This window comes from Pelophylax lessonae (assembly GCF_965119305.1).
Source record: "Pelophylax lessonae genome assembly, chromosome: 7".
NCBI classification, from domain to species: Eukaryota; Metazoa; Chordata; class Amphibia; order Anura; family Ranidae; genus Pelophylax; species Pelophylax lessonae.
This window is the reverse complement of record NC_138774.1, coordinates 148,785,970-148,809,657: the sequence shown is the minus strand read 5'-3', so window position 1 is coordinate 148,809,657 and position 23,688 is coordinate 148,785,970. Positions and strand designations below refer to the sequence as shown.

Sequence of the window (23,688 nt, the reverse complement as noted above, 5' to 3'; positions counted from 1 at the left end):
GCCATATGCGATACGCTGGGGGTGTCAATGTAATCTTAACGACACCCCCAGTTTGATCGCATATCGCAGTGCGATCGTGCAGTTCGCACAGGATGGGATCGCACAAGTGTGAACCGCTGTGCGATCCGATCCTGATGCGGCTGCAAAAATGCCTCCTGTGCGTGTTTGCACCGGGTGCGATGCGAATTTAGCCATACAAACTGTATGGCTAAACTCGCACCGCACAGCTGATCGCATGTAATGTCGGAGCAGTGCGCTCCGACATTACATGCGAACCCGGCACTCGCATGAGTGTGAACCGGGTCTTAGTGTTTGTTCCTTTATATACATAAAAAATTGAAGTGGTTATTAAAGTGTTACTAAACCCACAACAGTTAAATCAGTCTGTATATGCAGTAAAGCATGCTTGTTATACTCACTGTGGAACCTAAGGTGTTAATCCTCAGCATTGTGAAAAATGTCTGTTTAATCCTGTCTTCTCTGATCCTCCCCTTATTACACAGTTCCCAATCCATCTCCTGATAGTACAGAGCCATGGGGACTCTGCACATGCTCAGTTCAGTGTGTATTGCTAGAGAATTTTTATTTGTTTTTCTGGGGAGGGTGCATGTTATCATCGAGGGTCAGGGGTCCTGCAGCCTCAAAGGACAATCAGAGAAGAATGAAAACTCCTCATAAAAGCTTTAACCAGACACTGATAGAAGTCACAAGACTGCTATATACTGCTGATAATAAAAGGTATTTAGCAATTTATATTTACTAAAACGATTGTTTTTTTATGTTCTGTGTACTGTGGGAGACCAGATATAGTGAATGCAGGGTCCTGGGTTTAGTAACACTTTAAATACCAACAAAATCAGCTGTATCTGTCTTTAGGAAAGCTATAACATTTATTTGGGTACAGTGTTAAATGATGAAGTAATTGTCAGTTCAAGTATCACAGCACTGAAAAATGGGCTGGACAGGAAGAAACAGAATCTGTCAAATTGTACCTACGCCATCATATTAATATTTTAACACTGAGGCCTGAGTGTCCATTAGATCTAATATATTTATGTCTTATGATCGTCCAGCTCCATTTGGTGGCTATAAAGCATTATTTTTCAGATTGAGTTATTTCAGGAAAATGATGCATTAAGGCCACTAGGTGGAGCTGACTATCATAGGAAATAAACTTCTTAGAACCATTACAGAGGTTATTTGTGATGTTTTCTTTATAAATAGACCCCTTCGTTTTCATGTTAAAACCTAGACTAAGTCATCAACAGGTAAAGCACTTCTATTGCTGGTAGACATAGTCTTGGATATAGTTATGAAGCAGTGAATCTGACATTTACTGTAGGTGAGTTTTTCTTGTACATGCATTTTCAATGACAGTAATCTATTCATCACCAGTGAATATTTTGTGAAAATCACCTTATTTGCTTGATAAATATCCCTGTGTAGTATCTAACCTTCCTACACGCCAACACCTTTGGAATGTAAACTGAGTGTCATGACCCTCCTGGGGTCTTGCAGCAGTGGCAGAACCCAATTGCAGCAGAACAGAGCTCCCTTATAATCACAACCCTCAGGAGCACCTGGAAGTGGGGACAGGGTCCCAAAGGGTCCGTGGTGGCACGGAGGCCTTTAATGGGAAGAAGCAGAAAGCAAGGTCAGTCAATCCGATGTCAGGGCATGCGGCTGGCAAGAGAAGTCGATCAATCCGGAGTCAGGTCAGGTGGCAGGCAGGGAGAGTCAACAGAAGATCAAGGGTCAGGAACCAGGAACACGAGCTAAGAAACAGGACAAGGGGCAGGTATACGAGAGCAAGGAAAATAACCAAGCACTGACTGGAAGGCGTGCTTGGTTTAAATAGAGAGCCAGGATCACATGACTGACCACCTCCCACCAGTAGGTGAGGCACACAGGAGCTATAAAGGGAAGTCAGAGACCTGGCGCCATCTTGATTTGCACCATAGTCCCTGACCTTCCCTCCCCTGCGAGATTTGCATCCCTCCGCCTCCTCCTCCCTGCACAGAACACTGGGTCCGCATGGCAGCCACCATCGTGCTAAGACAGCATGCTCACCATGGATCTCGACAGCAAGAGGGAGAGAGGGAACCGCCTCAGACCTGGGAGAGAGGTCTATGGGAGCGGCGAGTGGCGTGACTCCACCGCGAGGGCGCCCAGGAGCGGGTGAGTGCACGGCAGTGCCGTGACACTGAGCTTATACACTGTATAAGTTTTAACATTAAATTTGTAGCTTTGCCGACCAAGCCTTCTCTGGCACTTTTTGTTTACAAGTTTAAATCATGTATAATATTCAATTATATATATACTGTATAATATGATCCTTTATTTAAGGAACACTCCTAACTGAAATTTCCCATGAAACTTTAAAAATGCATTTAAAATCATCTCCTTTTGAAATACTTTAATCAATATAGCATAAAAAACATATTCATAGACAACAGCATTTTAACAAAATCAAAGTGCGGATTGATGTGACTTGCTGGCCTTTATTTAGAAAAGCAAAGACCTATGTGCAAATTCTGTCAAAGCCTTTATGACCAGTCAAATGAAGACTGAAAAATGATTACTAGTGGTTGTTGGTTGTAACTGCTTTTCCCAATAGAAACAATTGAAATTTGTGCTTTTTCAACAATATGAACAGAAACGTATATATATGTATATATATATATATATATATATATATATATATATATATATATACACATACACACACACACACTGCTCAAAAAAATAAGAGGAACACTTTGAAAACACATCAGATCTCTATGGGGAAAAATATCATGCTGGAGATCTATACTGGTTTGGACTGTGTAATGTGTTAGGGCATGCTCCTAATGAGACGATAGATGGTGTCCTGGGGCAGTGGTCCTCAACTCCGGTCCTCAGGGCCCACTAACAGGTCAGATTTTAAGTATTACCTTGGGGAGATGCAGACTAGAGTACTGCAATCACTGAGCAGCAAATTATATCACCTGGGATGTATTTCAGTTATCTTGCAAACCTGGCTTGTCGGTGGGCCCTGAGGACCAGGGTTGAGGACCACTGTCCTGGGGTATTCCCAGATCTGGACTAGGGCATCAGTGAGCTCCTGAAGAGACAGAGGTAAAACCTGGTGGCGTCGGATGGACCGAAACATAATGTCCCAGAGGTATTTTATTGGATTGGGGTCAGGCGAGCATGGAGGCCATTCAGTGGTATCAATACCTTTATCATCCAGGAACTGGCTGCATACTCTCGCCACATAAGGCAAGGCATTGTCATGCACTAGAAGGAACCACTGCACCATGCTGGATATCTATACTGATTTGGACTGTGTAATGTGTTAGAAATAAAAGGATGCCACATCGTTTGATGGAAATTAAAATGGTCAACCTAAAAAAGGGCTGAATTTAAAGACACCAAAAAAATCAAAGTGAAAAAATTATGCAGCAGGCTAGTCCATTTTGCTGAAATTTAATTGCAGCAACTCAAAATGGTACTCAGTACTGTAGTTTGCATGGCCCCCACATAACTATATGCATGCTTGACAATGTCAGGGCATGCTCCTAATGAGACGATAGATGGTGTCCTGGGGTATTCCCAGATCTGGACCAGAGCATCACTGAGCTCCTGAAGAGACAGAGGTAAAACCTGGTGGCGTCGGATGGACCGAAACATAATGTCCCAGAGGTATTTTATTGGATTGGGGTCAGGCGAGCATGGAGGCCATTCAGTGGTATCAATTCCTTCCTCCTCCAGGAACTGGCTGCATACTCTCGCCACATGAGGCAAGGCATTGTCATGCACCAGAAGGAACCACTGCACCAGTGTAGAGTCTGACAATGGGTCCAAAGATTTCATCCTGATACCTAATGGCAGTCAGGGTGCCATTGTCTAGCCTGTAGAGGTCTGTGCGTCCCTCCATGGATATGCCTCTCCAGACCATCAATGACCCACCACTAAACCGGCCAAGATGAACAATGTTACAGGCAGCATAATGTTCTCCACGGCTTCTCCAGACCCTTTCACGACTGTCACATGTGCTCAGGGTGAACCTGCTCTCATTCTGGAATTAGCTAGCAAATGCCAGTTGAGCTCCACGGTGAAAGGCAGTGAGCACAGGGCCCACTAAAAGACGTCAAGCTCTCAGGCCACCCTCATGAAGTCTGCTTCTGATTGTTCAGAGACATTCACACCAATGGCCTGCTGAAGGTCAATTTGTGGGGCTCTGGCAGTACTCATTCTGTTCCTCCTTGCACAAAGGAGCAGATACTGGTCTTATTGATGGGTTAAGGACCTTCTACGGCCCTGTCCAGCTCACCTAGAGTAATTGCCCATCTCCTGGAATCTCCTCCATGCTCTTGAGACTGCGCTCAGAGACACAGCAAACCTTCTGGCAATGGCACATATTGATGTGCCATCCTGGAGGAGTTGGATTGCCCGTGCAACCTCTATAGGGTCCAGGTATCGCTTCATGCTACCAGTAGTGACACTGACCCTAGCCAAATGCAAAACTAGTGCAAAACAGTCAGAAAAGAGGAGTAGAGGAAAAAAATATGTCCCTGGCCTCCACCTGTAAAACCATTCCTGTTTAGGAGGTTGTCTCATTGTTGCCCATCTAGTGCACCAGTTGTTAATTTCATTAACACCAAAGCAGCTGAAACTGATTAACAACCCCCTCTGCTACCTAATTGACCAGATCAATATCCCAGGAGTTTCATTGACGTAATGCTATACTCTGATTAAAAAGCATCCCTTTAATTTTTTTGAGCAGTATATATATATATATATATATATATATATATATATATATATATATATATATATATATATATATATATATATATATATATATATATATATATATATATACACACACACACACACACACACACACACACACACACACACATACACACACAGTATATATTTAACATCAAAATTAGAATACATGTAAACATTTATCAATGTAAATAAACCACCACAGTCCTGCAAAAAATTTTGTAAAACCTTATGGATAATACAGTAAACCCCCCTCCATTGCGGGGGTTACGTTCCGGACCCAGCCGCGAAAAGTGAAAATCCGCGAAATAGAAAAACCCTATTAAAATGCATTGTAGGCATGTTTTTTTTTACGGTCACTGTATGTGTAAAATAACATTACAAAAAAAAAAAACGCAATATACCGGGACCGCAAAAACTGAACCGCGATGGAGCGGGGGTTTAATGTATAGCAAAACATATAAACAGAAGGGATTGTCATTAACCGGTTGGCATTTCAACTTTTCATAATTCACACCAAAATTGTTCAGTGAAAAGAAGAAAATCATGCTTTGAGGTCTTTCTATATGCAGCATTCAATCATCTAGGTAATGGCTTTTTTAGTTTATCGGATGGGAAGGAACTCCCCTTATGAGTCTGACCACTATAATCCAGTTACCATACTATGTACCTAAGGCAGGTATTAAAAGTACAAAACTCAAGCCGTGACTTTTGCTCATGCTGAATTCTGGGGAAGGAAATATGTGGCCATTTATGTAAAAATAAAATGACCTCTATTGATGCCTGACCCTGGTTTGGCTGCTGTTCTGTTTGGTAAACTGTTACTTTCATTCAGCCCCCACAGAACTGTCAGCCCGGAACATCCGACACTGAGAATTGTAGTTCTGGTGGTAGTACTTTGCAGGTAGCCTGGTGTACACCTCCCTTGTTAAAAAAAAAAAAAAAAAAAGACTTGTATTCTTTTCACTGAATGAAAGACTTTCATTGTTAAAGGAGGGCAGATTGTGATGTCCATCCACCCCACCTAACATGTAACAGAAGGGTCTGTAGTGTAAGGTTACATACTAGGCTTACTGTGCAGTAAAGGGAACCTCACTAAACACTTAACCTCGATTCACACTAGCGTGACTGGTCAGCCTGACAAGTCGCGCTCCCTCGCGGTCCATTGACTGCTACAGGACCCGTTCTAATAGGAGCGACACAAGTCGCTCCGACTTAGAAAAAGGGTCCTGTACTACTTCGGGGCGACCTCGGAGCGACTTGCATAGACTTCCATTATGTGAAGTCCATGCAAGTCGCTCCGAAGTCGTGGTGCATGGGAGTGCACAAGTCGCCCCCGAAGTAGTACAGAGTGAACCGACTCTTAAGCCCAATGAGGTTGATTTACTAAAACTGGAGAATGCTAAATCTGGTGAAGCTGTGCATAGAAACCAATCAGCTGCCAGGTATTTTGTCAACTCTTAATTGAACAAGCTAAAGTTAGAAGCTGATTGACTACCATGCACGGCTGCACCAGATATTGCACTCTCCAGTTTTAGTAAATCAACTCCAATGTGTATCTCAACCCAGAAACAAAACTGTAACTGCAGCAATCCATCCAGAGTATTTAACTAGTCGGATTTCTATGGGGCCCTGAACCAATATTCTTGGTGGACCAACTGATCAGACAGATGAGAAAGTCTCTTCAATTTATATTGTTTCCTCCAAAATAAGCTGTCCCCTCCTCTGCTGCCTAAATAGGAACACTCTTATAACAAATTATTTTCTGGTGAAGGCAGAATTTGGGCCAGAAGACATTGTGAGGTGGTTTTATTTTGCATGTACTTCTGACCAATTACTAAGGCCTGATTCACACATATGCAGTTTGTTTTGCATTTTTTATGCTTTTTTTATTTTTCGACCAATTTATTGTTGGGCAGATTAAAAAACACATATCGCTGCAAAATTGTGCTAAAATTGCAGCAAAAACATGCAACATGCTTTTCTGCAGCTTCTCTATTGAACCAAAAATGCACCGTTTTGCAATTATAAAAGTCCCTGACCCTTTTCAAAAATGCAGTGGACTGTAGTGCGTTTCTGCAAAAACCCATAGTTGTGAACCAGGCCTATTGTTCTTGATTAACTTAAGTGTTCACCAGCCAAATTACTAATGACTGATGTCTTTTATTTAATTTTAAGTGCAATTTTGTACAGCACCAACATATATGTTGATAATGATAAAAAAAAAAAATAAAAATAAAAAAACTTGCCCTAGATGACACTAATGTCCCGAAGGCTGACCTTACCAAAAATATGTCCCCAGTAGTTGATGCGGTTAACATTCAAGAACACACGAATGTGTGCATGTCAAGTAATTCTAAGGCCTCACGTACACGGGGCGTTTTTACAGCTGCTTTTAGGAGCGTCAAGTGTTTTTTGTTTTTTTTTTGCAGCTTAAAATGCCCCTCAATGTTTTTCTATGGCCTCATGCACACACAGGCATTAAAGAGCTGTAAGTAGCATAGGTGTTTTCAAGCTGCAAGAAAAAAAACCCAGGGCCAGCGCTTTCTGAGGAAAAAACGCTTACAGCTGTAATAACATCTGATGCTGCTAAATGCATTTTTTTTTTTACATGTAAAAATCAATGGTTTCTTATGGGAGCCCATTGGTTTGAATGAAAGTCGCATCCAAGTTGGATCATGACGATCCGACTTGTGGTGCGACTTGTGCTCTGAGGATCTTGAAGGGAAACCCCACGCCAATTTTTTTTTTAAAAAAGCAGCATGGGGTTTCCCCTTAACGGACTGGTATGGTCTTGGGGAGGGGGATCCCGAGCTGTGCTTTTTTGTTTACATTTTGGTGTGGGGTTCCCTTTCAAAGGGTCTGGTATGGCTCTTAGGGGGACCCCATTTTTTTTTTTTTTTTTTACGTGGGGTTTACCTTCAAGATCCTCAGAGCACAAGTTGCATCATCATGATCTGACTTGGATGCAAATTCTATTCAAATCAATGGGCTGAAAGCTGGATCAAATGCGGCTCTCATAGGGAACCACTGCTTTTGAATAGAAGCAGAGAAATGCAGGTAAAAGCTAACGTGGCTAAATGCACCTTAACGCCAATGGAAAAAGCTACTAAAGCAAGTTTTTACAGCCACTTTTTCCTGATGTTGGTAGTGGCTTTGCAGCTCGTTTTTTCTAATGCCCTGTGTGCATGAGGCCTAAATTAGATAAATATGACACTTTTTTAAATGATCACAAGTCAAAATATGACAAACAGGCTACAAATGTTCTGCACAGTACAAAAAAAAAATAAATAAAATAATGTTTATATACCCCAATAGTTACAGGGTTATCAGAATATGAATGTCAGCACAAGGCCAATAGTGTATATGGATATTGTAGGTTGTTTCTTGACAAATGTTTTTTTTTTTTTTTTTTCGATTGGCATTTTATTCAACATGTAATGGACACTGTTAAAGTTCTTGAACCAAGTGCCATACATAGAAAAATGCCAGGCTAATTTGATCCTAGAGCAGTTTACAGTTTTCTTTGTGACTTATTTCTCTGTGTATATTGCAACATCATTATAAAGTCATCTCCTTCTTTCCTATGAGTTTATTCCCATGTATCGCTGCCTGCAGCAATGCATGAGCACAGGAATCGACAGGTATGGAATCTGTCTAACCGATATCAAAATGGGCTACAAAGCCATGAATTTTGTCTTTAGCAATTTCCTGAGAATGTTTGATATTTTGCATACAAAACCCCTTTGAGATGGTTTTAATATCTGATAGTGTCCTGAGATGCATTAGTGAGGATCCTGGTAAGATCTTCAAGAATTCCCTGTAAGCAAAAAAAAGAAAAAAAGGAACAAATGAACATCTGGAAAATTACTCTTCAAGTGGACTGAAAGTTACATGGCAAGTCTACTTTCTCAACTGATCAATATTAACACCTAACCCACATGTACAAATTTACTTTTTCTAACTTAAAGGGTAACCCCACTTTTGTTAAGAAAAAAAAAAAATATTCCCCTCTGGGTGATCTCTGTACATTGCAAGGATTTTAACAATTTTTTTTTGCAGATTCCTACCTTTTGTTATTCTGAAGAAATCACTGTTTGTTCTTCTGTGCCCCTGTTCTGATTGAGTCTAAAGCCTAGTACACACGCAACGATTTTCCGCCGACCGGTCGTCCGTCTTTTGTCCAGAGTGGTGTTTTGTTTGTTGGAATGTGCCTAGACTGCACTGGACTTTTGTCGACTGACAAAATTCTACTTCAGAAGTGATGTCATGTGTTGGTTTGCTATCTTTGTGTTCTTTCTTCTCTGAGCATGCCCAGTCTTGCTCATAAGATTTTTCCTTGTCGGAATCTGTACTGACTGCATGAAAATCGGCCGTGTTTTGACGGAGGACAAACATTATATAGCCTGCACACCAGATTTTTTTTGGCCGAAAAGTCGGAGTCAGTTGTCGGAAGCATCATACTAACAAGCCGAAAATTCCCTGCCGAATTTCGAAGCGTGTGTACGAGGCTTAAGGGTCCTTTCAGACGGGCTTAGCACCCGGCGGACTCCGTTTTGCTCAGCGGGGATCGATCTGTTGATACCCGCTGAGCAGGCGGATGACAGCTCTGTCTCCGCTTACTTTGCAGAGATGGAGCTATCAGAGCTCTACTCTTCTCTATGGGAGATCAGATGAAAATGGGCCACCTGTTCGTTTTCATTTGATCCTATCCGATCCGATCCTCCAGACGGATGAAAAATAGGGTTTCCATTTGTCCAGATTTCACGGACAGGATCAGATAGCAGCGGGTGTCAGCGGACATGTCACCGCTGCTCCATAGGGATGCATCCGATCAGGTCCGCCTGAAAAACCGACAGGCAGACAGATTAGAAAGCTTGGGTGAAAGGGGCCATATGGGAGTGATTTCTTAAAGAGGAAGTAAACCCTCCTCAGGAAGTTGTACCTATAGGTAAGCCTATATTAAGGCTTACCTATAGGTACTGTAAATATCTCCTAAACTTGCACCGTTTAGGAGATATTTACCTTTAATGCAGCCAGTGACGTCACTGGCGCATGCGCTCTGAAGGAACGGCAGATCGTGCCGTTCCTTCAGAGCCCCGTGCCGTGACCGTCGGCTCCCGCGCGCGTGCGCGGGAGTGACGTCACCGCGGCTCCGGCCAATCAGATGGCCGGATGCCGCGATCCCGGAAGACGGGCGACTATACATGTCGCCCGTCATACAGGTAAGCGGACGGCACGGCGGGGGCTCGTTCTAAGGTAAGTATTTCATAATGAGCTACTATGCGATGCATACTAGCTCATTATGGGTTTCTCTTTCAGGATGTAAAAAAGAGAAAAAATTTTTTTCTCGGTTTACAACCTCTTTAATTATCAACCAGCTGTTGCAGGTGTAAGGCTCTAATGAGAAAAACATGATTTTCTAGTGAGAGTACATTACCAAAAATTACATTTTTGTTGCAGGGGATGCCAAAAATCTAAAACAATAAATTGTTTAAAGAACATAAAGGAATCAGTTTTTCGTTCGTTTTGTTACATATGCCTAGTGCACATAGTTTGGTCGAGAAACACATTAACCACTTAAGCCCCGGAGGATTTGGCTGCTAAACGACCAGGGGGTATTTTGCGATTCGGCACTGCGTGACTTTAACGGACAATTGCGCGGTCGTGCGACGCTGTACCTAAACGAATTTGGCGTCCTTTTTTTCCCACAAACAGAGCTTTCTTTTGGCGGTATTTGATCACCTGTGCGATTTTTTGATCACGCGCTATAAACAAAAAAATAGCCTAAATTTTGCAAAAATAGCAATATTTTTCACTTTTTTTTATATGAAATTCCCCCCAAAAAAAATGTAAAAATCAAAATTTTTTTACATTTTCGGCCAATTTGTTTTATGCTACCTATGTTTGCTAAAAAAAAAAAAATCGCAAAAAGCGTATTTTGATTGGTTTGCGCAAAAGTTATTGCGTTTACTAACTAAGGGAAAGATTTTTGTCATTTTTGTTGTTTTTTTTTTAACGCGTAATGGCGGCGATCTGCGATTTTTTTTGCAGTACTGCGACATTGCGGCGGACAGATCGGACCCTTGACTGACATTTTTGACACTTTTGGGGTTACCAGTGACATTTCTACAGTAATCAGTGCTATATATATATATGCACTGTTACTATAAAAATACACTGGTAGTGAAGGGGTTAACTTTATTTGAGAGGGAGGGGCTGTGTGTGTCCCTAGGGGCGTGATTCTTACTGTGATTGGCTGTGGCTTCAGCTGTATGCAGAGTGATCAATGGATCTACATAGTAGATCCGTATGATCATCTCTCATACAGAGGGGAGAATGACAGGCAGCTTGTTTACACAAGCCGCCTGACTTTCTCCCTCTCCCCCGCCAATCGCAGAGTGGCCGGCGGACATCGGGTCCGCCGGTCACACGCGCGGGGGGGGTCCGTGACCACGCGGGAGCGGGAGCGTGCCACCGGCGGCGCGCGCTCGCTCCCTAGACCCTCACAAGCAAGCAACGTAGCCCTACGTCACTTTGCCTGTGAGGGGCTGACCGCCGCCGTAGATAGTCGTGCGGTGGTCGGCAAGTGATTAACCTTTCAATTTATTGTTCGGTTGGCAGAAATTTTCCACACTTGTCCTTGGTTTTTTTTGGCTCAAAAACATCACAACCGATTACTGATTTGTGCCCATTAACTGGCTGAAAAACGAATGAACTGTCCAAATGACAGATTTTCAAATGATTTTTTGTCTAGTGTATGGGCCCCATTAGTGCAGACTTCTGGGAAAATTAGTGAGCCAATCACACAAGCAGGAAATTATGTTTATAGGGGGCGTTCTGTACATATTCTGTGTACAGAACACCTTCAGGTAGCTGTATTGCATTTTACAGTAAATTACAGCAGCTGCAGATTGAAAAGGAAAGGTAATTTTTAATAACATTTAATTACAATATGATTTTGCAATCATATACGCTATATTTTTCCCATGAAAGTGGAGTTACCCTTTAACCTTTTCTCCAAGCACAGCCTGGCCACAGGTCTCACTTTAGCCCTGGCCGCAAAGACACATAAGTATTGTCCATCATCCAGAGCTGTTTTCAGGCCTCTTTCATATTTGAGAATATCAACTACTACTTTCTTCCCTGAACAATACCAGCCTAAACCGTTCATGCATAAAGAAGCAGATGGCCCCCTTGCTCATATTCCCTATATCATAAGGTGGGGACTCAAGAGAAAATTGAGCTCCTTCTATCAAAATAGCAATGTTGTTGATGCATATCAGGCCATGTTATTATTATTATACAGGATTTATATAGTGACAACAGTTTGCACAGACGTTGAATGCTTTCCTTTTTGTTTTTATCTACTTCAAAAAGCAGGAGATGACTGGGCAAGCTTTCGGTAGAACAGGTTTATTTTTTAAATTATTTACCCTTCTCTTGGTTACAGGCAAGCTAAAATATCATCACCTTCCGCCTTTAGTTGCTTACTTCTCAAAGTAGTCCAAAAATGTAGCAATGGCTGTACCAAGGAAGGGCAGATTTAACCACTTGCCGACCGCCACACGACTATCTACGTCGGCGGTCAGCCCCTCTCAGGCAAAGTGACGTAGGGCTACGTCACTAGCTTGTGAGGGTCTAGGGAGCGAGCGCGCGCCGCCGGAGGCGCGCTCCCGCGTGGTCACGGACCCCCCCCGCGCGTGTGACCGGCGGACCCGATGTCCGCCGGTCACTCTGCGATAGGCGGGGGAGAGGGAGAAAGTCAGGCGGCTTGTGTAAACAAGCTGCCTGTCATTCTCCCCTGTGTATGAAGGATGATCATACGGTTCTACTATGTAGAACCGTTGATCACTCTTCATACATCTGAAGCCACAGCCAATCACAGTAGAAAGCAAGCCCCTAGGGACACACATAGCCCCTCCCTTTCAAAAAAAGTTAACCCCTTCACTGCCAGTGTATTTTTACAGTAACAGTGCATATGTATAGCACTGATTACTGTAGAAATGTCACTGGTAACCCCAAAAGTGTAAAAAATGTCAGTCAAGGGTCCGATCTGTCCGCCGCAATGTCGCAGTACCGCAAAAAAAAAAAAAAAAAAATCGCAGATCGCCGCCATTACGCGTTAAAAAAAAAAACAACAAAAATGACAAAAATCTTTCCCTTTGTTAGTAAACGCGATAACTTTTGCGCAAACCAATCAAAATACGCTTTTTGCAATTTTTTTTACCAAACATAGGTAGCATAAAACAAATTGGCCGAAAATGTTAAAATATTTTGATTTTTACATTTCTTTTGGGGGGGAATTTCATATAAAAAATGTGAAAAATATTGCTATTTTTGCAAAATTTACGCTCTTTTTTTGTTTATAGCGCGTGATCAAAAAAAAAAAAAAAATCGCACAGGTGATCAAATACCACCAAAAGAAAGCTCTGTTTGTGGGGAAAAAAAGGATGCCAAATTCGTTTAGATACAGCGTCGCACGACCGCGCAATTGTCCGTTAAAGTGACGCAGTGCCGAATCACAAAATACCCCCTGGTCAGGAAGGGGGTAAAATCTTCTGGGGCTTAAGTGGTTAAAGAGATTGTAAACCTCAGAAAAAAAAAACCTGAAAGAAAAAGGCATAATGAGCTAGAATGCATCGCATACTAGCTCATTATGAAATACTTACCTTAGAACGTAGCCCCCCAGTGCCGCCTGCTCACTGTTGACACAACCGACATGTTCAGCCATCCTACTTCCTGGTTCGCGTCCTCCGGCCATCTGATTGGCCAGAGCCGCTGTTTACGGCACAGGGCTCTGAAGGAACGTTCCTTCAGAAGTAATGTCACTGGCTGCATGCAAAGTAAATATGTCCTAAACAGTGCAAGTTTAGGAGATATTTACAGTACCTATAGCAGTGATGGTGAACCTTTTTGACCCTGAGTGCCCAAACTGCAACACAAAACCATCCTTATTATTATTATTATTAAGTGGCAACACTGCAATTAGTGAGAGAGGGGGGCTGAGAGAGAGAGGGGTAAGAGACAGAGAGAGGGGATAGGAGAGAAAGGGGGGGGGGGTTGGAGAGAAAGAGAGGGGGGTGTGAGAGAGAGTGAGAGCGGGGGGTGTGAGAGAGAGTGAGAGGGGGTGAGAGAGGGAGAGAGAGGAGAGTGAGAGAAAGGGGGTGTGTATGTGTGTTAGAGAGAGGGGTGTGTGAGAGAGGAGAGGGATGAGAGAGAGAGGGGGGGTGAGAGAGAGGGGAGTGGGAGAGTGAGGGGGGGGGGGTGAGAGAAGGAGAGAGAGAGGGGGTTGAGAGGGGATGAGAGAGAGAGGGGGGTGTGAGAGAAAGAGGGGTGTGATAGAGAGGGGGGGCAGAGAGAGAGGGAGGGTGAGAGAGAGAGGGGGGACTGAGAGAGAGGTAGGAGGGTGAGAGAGAGGTGGGCTTGATACAGAGGGGGGGGGCTTGAGAGAGAGAGGGGTAGCTGAGAGGACAGTGAGGGGGGAAATGAGAGAGATACCTCTACCTCTGTCTCTATCTGCAGTCACTGTTCTGCCCCCCAGTCCCAGTCTTTGTCTGTAGGTAGTCTGTGTATGATCATGCCCTGTACCTCCCATGCCAGTCTCCATCCTTGATCAGGTGGTGCTCTCTGCTCTGTTCCTTCCAGTTCCCCGGGCCTCACTGTTAAAGTTGAGGAGTCCAGGCTCTGGAAGGTGCCGGGGATGCTGCACCCACTGCGCGCCTCTTCGGGCATCAAGGAGGCGGTGAAGCTCTTCTCTGCCTCCTGGGCTCTCAGGCCTGTTAACTTTCCCCATGGAGGCTGCGGGGCCACCCACTCACTCGCTCGCTCGCCATGTGCAGATACATTCCCACACCGCTGTTTGCTGCCGCTGCCACCGTACCTGGGCACTCTATGGACTCTCTCGCGTGCCCACAGAAATGGCTCTGCGTGCCAGCCGTGGCATGCATGCCATAGGTTCACCATCACTGACCTATAGGTAAGCCTTTGTTTAGGCATACCTATATGTACAAGTTAGAGAGGGGGGTTTACAACCTCTTTAAGGAAATTGATTTAATCAAATAAGCAAAAATGTGGTCCACTCATGGAGGTGACTCTTCAAAATAATGTGGAAAATAATAATAAAAAATATGGGATTAAATTATCAACCATGCTTCTAAGGGTCTGAAAATCCAGTCAACATCAACAAATTATACATAGGTGACATGCAAAATGTGCGCATACCACGTCCTGCAAGAAAAGCTTACTTATCCTAAACCATTTCCAGCCAAAAGCATCTACTTACAAAAAGAGTTTCTTTGTTTGCCTTTGAGTTTTGAAACACTTCATGAGCTGCTTTTATATTATTCAAAATCTTTCTCTCAACCAGGTACTTTATGAATTTATTTGTTAGTAGACCTGTCAGTAAAAAAATGAATGACTTAGATACAAATATTTTGCATTCAGAGACAGATTATATAGCATCACAATACTGTCCATAATTTTGGTTGCACCATATGGCTTTCCCAAGCACTGCAGTGAGCTCCAATGTCATTTGAGAGAATTGTGTAGTACGTGGATAATTAAGCAAGATATTTCAGTCTCTAAACCTTTTGGCCTGTTGGAAAAGTAAATAATGAAAAAAAAAATGTTTGTGATTGGAAATTAAAAAAGAAAACTAATACAATAGCTGTCAGTGGCAATTTGTCCATGCCCACTATTTCGTGTGAATGGGGAAATTCTTACTGTACATAGCTAAATTAAAGTGTTTGTAAAGGCTGAAGGTTTTTTAACTTTATGCATTCTATGCATAAGGGTAAAAAACCTTCTTTGTCGCAACCCCCCCTCCCCCCCATAATACTTACCTGAGCCTGATCTTTCTCCAACAATGTGCTTTCCAGGGACTCTCCCCTCTTATTGGCTAAGACAGCAGTCAGAGCCATTGACTGCTGTTAATCACAGCCAGTGAGCCAATGAGGAGAGAAAGGGGGCAGGGCCGCTCCGCGTCTCTGTGTGTGAATGGTCATGCATCATAATCACATGCCTGAAAAAGGGGTCCTGCGTGACTCCGAAAGATTGCACTACACAGTTTTGTGATGTGATCTTTTTTAACTAAAAAATGTTTGGATGAAATGGAAGATCCTTGGTGTGCTGGCGAACATCTACATTATAATTTTGTTAACATATGGCATTGTTGTTGGTAGGGGAGCCAACAAAATTGGCTGTGCCTGGGCAAAACAGAGAGACAGCCCAGTAAGTATTGTATGGCGTAGGTTTGTCCACAATTACCAACTTTTGCATCATTGCCATTACTATAGATCTTGTTTAAAATATAATCCCAGCAATAGCTACCTTTCTAGGATGACTCAATAACTAACTAGTTATTTAGACAAAACCCAAGACTAAACTTGGGTGTTCAACCTATTAGTAAGCACCTCAAATATGGCTCCACTTAAGGGTTGAATTCCCCATATTATTAGAAATTATATTTATTCAGCAGGGTTTTAAAGAAAGATTTGTCTTTAAGGTCCCAAAACAAACTATGATCAGCTGTCCAATGACACTCATGATGACAGGATAAAACAGTCTGAGCAGATCAGGTTTAAAATGGTTACTATCAAGAATCAAAATTATGATTTAGGTAGATAATAAAGATAATATACAGTATTAGATCACAAAAACCCAAGTCCAGTAGAATTTTGGAAACATGTATGCACTGTTTCCAACAATTTTGTTAATCTAAGAGTTTTTAATATTATTGTTATTGATATTGGCATTAGGTAACATCATCATTGCTGACAGATGTGCATCTATGTTCAAATAGATAAGACAAGGTTTCCATCTATTTTAAAGTGTTAAAGTCATATAAGACTAATAAGGTTGAATGTGATGAATATATCCTACCTAATCAAATAAACTTTGAATACAGACGCACAAGCAAGGCTCAGAATTCTCAAAAATAGAACTTACTTTGCACTTTGCTTTTCAAGGTCTCCTGTGCCACTGAAGGAAGTTCTTGTGGAGGCACCGGCAGTGGACACACATCATCTAGCAGTAATCCACTAGTCTGATTTAAGTACCATACAATCTGATCTTCTGTATATAGTTTAGGTATGGCAGCCAATATTTCCTTACTTGCTTTTTTCAAAATCCTAAAAAATCAATAAATTAAAAAAAAAAATTCTAATACTAAAACTCAGGGATGCATAAAAAATTATAAAGACACTGTAATTAAACAATTATTAGCAGCTGCAGTAACAGATAAAAAATGAAAAACATCTACAAAGTAGAGTTTCATCCAGCATCCCACTTAGCTCAAGTGTTTTAATATATTTTTACCATAGGCCCCAAATAGGAAAATTTCTACTGTACATGGGGGTTGGCAACTCATCGATCGTAATCTACCCATTAACCATGGCCAGGTGACGGGTAGATCACATCCGTTTCTTGCCCTCAGCACCTGGACAGGAGCGGGGACAACGTTTAGTGTCACCAATCCGCTTTCCTCCTGCAGCATCTGAAAGTCTGCTTCTCCTCCTTCGCTCCCGCCGGCATTCAGCTGTTGATGGAGGATCAGCTGTTGCTGGGGATCAGCTCCAGTGAACTTCGCCACCACTGATCCTCCTGTCCCCTAACTTCTGCTGCCTGCCCCCCCCCCCCCTGTGTGCTCCCCCGCCCCCCCCCCTTCCTTACAGTGCTGCCAGCTTTCCTTTTCCTCTTCTCCCGTCGGCTGCTGTGGAAGATCTTCAGGATGGAAGTTTACTATGCATTAGTTTCTGAATGCACTGACACCATTCACTGCCCTACTGACACTGTCCACACATCGTCCACTGCTCTACTGACTAACACTGTCCACTTTTAAAGGTAGGCTAAGTTTATATATTTACAGTGACATTTGTTTTATTATATTTTGCCAAAAATTCCTTACTATTTAGTTAGGGCCACACTAGTTAAATTCTCAAAACTAACATGAGGCCGCTAAACCTTGGTGATCTTTGATCTCTTTCATGTTGTTCAGATAGATCTCCACCTCCCAATGGTTGTCTACCACTGCTCTACAGCGACCCAAAAGAGAATTGATAAGGTCAGCAAAGCCATACTGGCAGCAATTACTTGATTCCAAGTGCCTACTACAATAATTTCCAGCTTCCATGGGGATCCCACAGGTATGGCACACACATACTTATTATGGTCCAAGCTGGACCAATGTAACTATGTAAAAACTGCCATACCTAAACTTCAGCTTCAATAAAACCGATAATTATTCAAAACAGAGAACAAATAATGTAATTTTAACATAAATTTCCATACATATACAAACACTATTTAAAGCAAAATTTCAGGTAAATATGGACGTATAAATGAATGCAGCTCTGTATTCATGATTAGTGTTGAGCGAACACGGACTGTATTATTCGTGTTCGTACCGAATAATTGGATTTTTTGTACCCGAACACGGACACGGACACTTTACTGTATGTTCGGGTAAAAATCCGTGTTCGGTCGTTTTATTTCCGGGTTTTGCATGCTTTGGTGCTCTTTTCATGGCGGGCTTTCAACAGCCAATCAACAATCGTTTAACTGGTGTGCCTTAAGCCATCCCAGCCATGCCTGCAAATGTCTCAGTAGCTGTGATTGGCCGTCTGAAGCATGTGACCAAGTCTTTATAAGTTCCAGGCAGCCGCAGCGTCTTCATTCTGCTGCTTGGATCAGGGACAGAGCACACATCAACGTGCTGGCTGCTGATTAGGGAAAGACAGGCAGGAAAAAACCATTTGTGTCCGGATAGAATTGAGGGACAGGTCGGAGTGTTTAGGCAGGGCGAGTTGTAGGCATTTTAGGGATAGAGTCTGCTGAATTATAGGGTCAGTGTCTTCTACAAAGTACAATCGATATTGCTGTGTGGGGGGTGGGGTGACTCTGCACTCAATCCTGATCTACGATCTCTTCTCAATCCTGTTAGGGAGAGGCTGCTGCTGCTGAATTTTAGGGAAACTGTGTTCTACAAACTACAATCGATATTGCTGTGTGGTGTGGGATAGGAGATAGGCAGGTGTCAGTGATCCACATCCATTTTTCTGTGTGTGAGCTGCAGTGAACACAATCTTTTTGGGCTGCAGTGAACACAATCTTTGTGGGGTGCAGTGAACACAATCTTTGTGGGGTGCAGTGAACACAATCTTTTTGGGGTGGAGTGAACAAAATCCTTTTTGGGGTGCAGTGAACAACATCCTTTTTGGGGTGCAGTGAACAAAATCCTTTTTGGGGTGCAGTGAACACAATCTTTTTGGGGTGCAGTGAACAAAATCCTTTGTGGGGTGCAGTGAACAAAATCCTTTTTGGGGTGCAGTGAACAACATCCTTTTTGGGGTGCAGTGAACAAAATCCTTTTTGGGGTGCAGTGAACACAATCTTTTTGGGGTGCAGTGAACAAAATCCTTTGTGGGGTGCAGTGAACACAATCTTTGTGGGGTACAGTGAACAGAATCTTTGTGGGGTGCAGTGAACATAATCTTTGGGGGGTACAGTGAACACAATCTTTTTGGGGTGCAGTGAACAAAATCCTTTGTGGGGTGCAGTGAACACAATCTTTGGGGGGTACAGTGAACACAATCTTTTTGAGGTGCAGTGAACAACATCCTTTTTGGGGTGCAGTGAACAAAATCCTTTTAGGGTGCAGTGAACACAATCTTTGTGGGGTACAGTGAACAGAATCTTCGTGGGGTGCAGTGAACACAATCTTTGGGGGGTACAGTGAACACAATCTTTTTGGGGTGCAGTGAACAAAATCCTTTGTGGGGTGCAGTGAACACAATCTTTGTGGGGTGCAGTGAACACAATCTTTTTGGGGTGCAGTGAACAAAATCCTTTGTGGGGTGCAGTGAACACAATCTTTGTGGGGTGCAGTGAACACAATCTTTTTGGGGTGCAGTGAACAAAATCCTTTTTGGGGTGCAGTGAACACAATCTTTGTGGGGTGCAGTGAACACAATCTTTTTGGGGTGGAGTGAACAAAATCCTTTTTGGGGTGCAGTGAACAACATCCTTTTTGGGATGCAGTGAACAAAATCCTTTTTGGGGTGCAGTGAACACAATCTTTTTGGGGTGCAGTGAACAAAATCCTTTGTGGGGTGCAGTGAACACAATCTTTGTGGGGTGCAGTGAACAAAATCCTTTTTGGGGTGCAGTGAACATCCTTTTTGGGGTGCAGTGAACAAAATCCTTTTTGGGGTGCAGTGAACACAATCTTTGAGGGGTGCAGTGAACACAATTTTTGGGGGGTACAGTGAACACAATCTTTTTGGGGTGCAGTGAACAAAATCCTTTGTGGGGTGCAGTGAACACAATCTTTGGGGGGTGCAGTGAACACAATCTTTGGGGGGTACAGTGAACACAATCTTTTTGGGGTGCAGTGAACAAAATCCTTTGTGGGGTGCAGTGAACACAATCTTTTTGGGGTGCAGTGAACAAAATCCTTTTTGGGGTGCAGTGAACAACATCCTTTTTGGGGTGCAGTGAACAACATCCTTTTTGGGGTGCAGTGAACACAATCTTTTTGGGGTGCAGTGAACAAAATCCTTTGTGGGGTGCAGTGAACACAATCTTTGTGGGGTACAGGGAACAGAATCTTTGTGGGGTGCAGTGAACACAATCTTTGGGGGGTACAGTGAACACAATCTTTTTGGGGTGCAGTGAACAAAATCCTTTTAGGGTGCAGTGAACACAATCTTTGTGGGGTGCAGTGAACAAAATCCTTTTTGAGGTGCAGTGAACACAATCTTTGTGGGGTGCAGTGAACACAATCTTTGTGGGGTACAGTGAACACAATCTCATACTTCTGAACATTTGAGGGTGCTGCCTGTTCCATACTCCTCCTCCTACTGCTCAACCATCCTTTTAGGGGTACAAACAATAGTAATTGGGGCCTAGTGTGGTGGTGTACGTGTGAGATACATACACTTTCTTTTTGATCATATTTTCTATTCGGCTATTCAATTAAAACCTTTGGGGATCAATTAAATTGCGTGATAGTCTGTGTCGGTACGTGTGAGATCCACCTTTCCAAGTTTTTGGGGTTCATCTCATACTTCTGAAGATTTGAGGGTGCTGCCTGTTCCATACTCCTCCTCCTACTGCTCAACCGTCCTTTTAGGGGTACAAACAATAGTAATTGGGGCCTAGTGTGGTGGTGTACGTGTGAGATACATACACTTTCTTTTTGATCAGATTTTCTATTCCACTATTCAATTAAATTCTTTGGGGATCAATTAAATTGCGTGATAGTCTGTGTCGGTACGTGTGAGATCCACCTTTCCAAGTTTTTGGGGTTCATCTCATACTTCTGAAGATTTGAGGGTGCTGCCTGTTCCATACTCCTCCTCCTACTGCTCAACCATCCTTTTAGGGGTACAAACAATAGTAATTGGGGCCTAGTGTGGTGGTGTACGTGTGAGATACATACACTTTCTTTTTGATCATATTTTCTATTCCGCTATTCAATTAAATCCTTTGGGGATCAATTAAATTGCGTGATAGTCTGTGTCGGTACGTGTGAGATCCACCTTTCCAAGTTTTTGGGGTTCATCTCATACTTCTGAAGATTTGAGGGTGCTGCCTGTTCCATACTCCTCCTCCTACTGCTCAACCATCCTTTTAGGGGTACAAACAATAGTAATTGGGGCCTAGTGTGGTGGTGTACGTGTGAGATACATACACTTTCTTTTTGATCATATTTTCTATTCCGCTATTCAATTAAAACCTTTGGGGATCAATTAAATTGCGTGATAGTCTGTGTCGGTACGTGTGAGATCCACCTTTCCAAGTTTTTGGGGTTCATCTCATACTTCTGAAGATTTGAGGGTGCTGTCTGTTCCATACTCCTCCTACTCCTCATCCATCCTTTTAGGGGTAGAAACAATAGTAATTGGGGCCTAGTGTGGTTTTGTACGTGCGAGATACATACACTTTTTTGGATCATATTTCCTATTCCGCTATTCAATAAAAACCTTTCTAGGGCAAGATCTTAAATTACAGAAATATGAGGAGACCGTCAAATAAGGGCCGTGGCCTGGGTCGTGGTGCTGCTGGTAGAGCTCCTGTTGCAAGGAGAGGACGTGGTCGATCTGTGCCAGCTACACGCACAAGTGAAACACCTTCCTCAAGTGTGAGTAGGCGACAGAACCTGCATCAGTATTTGGTAGGGCATCATACGCCCCTAGAAGTGATGAGGCCAGAACAAGTGGAGGCGATAGTAGATTGGTTTGCTGCTGACAGTGCCTCCAGTTCCTTCACATTGTCTCCCACCCAGTCTACTGCAGAAAGGTCACAGTTGGCACCTGCAGCCGATGTCCAACCGTCTTTCACCTCACCCCCTTGCAAATCAGGCAAGCAGTCTGAGCCCCAAGCCATACAGCAATCTCTTCTTCTTTTTGATGACTCTGTCAGCAGGGTTTCCCAGGGCCATCCACCTAGCCCTGCCCCAGAAGTGGAAGAGATTGAGTGCAGCGATGCCCAACCACTTATTTCTCAAGATGAGTACATGCAAGGATCATCGCAGCACGTCTCCGATGATGACGAAACGCAGGTGCCAACTGCTGCGGCGTTCAGCATTGTGGAGACCGACAAGGAGGGCAGGGGTGAAGACTGGGTGGAAGATGATGTGGAGGACGATGAGGTCCTCGACCCCACATGGAATGAACGTCATGCAGGTGACCTGAGTAGTTTGGAGGAAGAGGCGGTGGTCGCACAGAGCCACCAGCACAGCAGAAGAGGGAGCAGGGTGCAGAAGCGGAGCGGCCGTGCCCTAGACACTACGCCCGCTACTGCCCAATGCAGCAAGGGAACGAGCGCACCAAAGTCAGCTCAAAGGAGTTCTCTAGCGTGGAAGTTCTTTAGAAAATGTGCTGATGACAGGACACGAGTGGTTTGCACCCTGTGCAATCAGAGCTTGAAGCGAGGCATAAACCTTCTCAACCTGAGCACAACCTGCATGATCAGGCATCTAAGTGCAAAGCACGAGCTGCAGTGGAGTACACACCTTCAAAACCAAGAAACGTCTCTGGCTCATCCTGCTTCCTCTTCTGCTGCAGTCTCGGCCGCTCCAGCCACATCTGTAGTGATACCAGCACCTGCCACCCCGCAAACAGACGATCTGTCAGCAACACCACCACCTGGGTCACCAACAACCATCTCCACAATGTCCCGTGGAAGCGTTCAGCTTTCCATCTCCCAAACACTTGAGATGAAGAGGAAGTACCCCCCTACCCACCCGCGATCCCTGGCCCTGAATGCCAGCATTTCAAAATTATTGGCCTTTAAAATGCTGTCATTCCGTCTGGTGGAGACGCACAGTTTTAAAAACCTTATGTCGGTGGCTGTCCCACAGTACGTCGTGCCCAGCCGCCACTACTTTTCCAGGCAAGCCATCCCTTCCCTGCACAACCAAGTGGGGGAAAAAAATCAGGTGTGCACTGCGCAACGCCATCTGTGCCAAGGTCCACCTAACTACCGATACGTGGACCAGTAAGCACGGTCAGGGGCGTTATATCTCCCTAACGGCACACTGGGTAAATGCAGTGGCAGATGGGCCTGAGGCGGATAGCAATTTGGCGCATGTCCTTCCACCACCGAGGATTGCAGGGCGCTTCAGTTTGCCTCCTGTTCCTAACTCCTCCTACTCCGCTTCCTCATCCTCTACCGCCTCCTCACCCGGACAGCATAACACCTTCACCACCAACTTCAGCACGGCCAGGGGTAAACGACAGCAGGCAGTTTTACAACTTGCCTGTTTGGGGGACAAACCACACACCGCGCAGGAGTTGTGGAGGAGCATGGAACAGCAGACAAATGAGTGGTTGCTGCCAGCGAGCCTCAAGCCCGGCCTGGGCGAAATCTCATAGCAGCTCTGGGCCTAGCCGGTTTGACGCACATCCC

General features: G+C 43.8%; 1 protein-coding gene across 1 annotated transcript in view; it reads right to left on the bottom strand.

Annotated features, from left to right (window-relative positions):
• Positions 1 to 7,959: 7,959 nt before the first annotated feature.
• The window catches only part of LOC309560549 (uncharacterized protein), a 97,916-nt gene continuing 82,187 nt past the window's right edge, over positions 7,960 to 23,688 (bottom strand). Inside the window, exons 17-19 of the mRNA XM_082264177.1 lie at positions 16,726 to 16,907; positions 15,062 to 15,174; positions 7,960 to 8,596 (exon numbers count right to left, since the gene is read on the bottom strand). Coding sequence (XP_082120303.1) covers positions 8,534 to 8,596; positions 15,062 to 15,174; positions 16,726 to 16,907 — 358 coding nt within the window. The 3' untranslated portion in view covers positions 7,960 to 8,533. The remainder of the gene's footprint in view (positions 8,597 to 15,061; positions 15,175 to 16,725; positions 16,908 to 23,688) is intronic.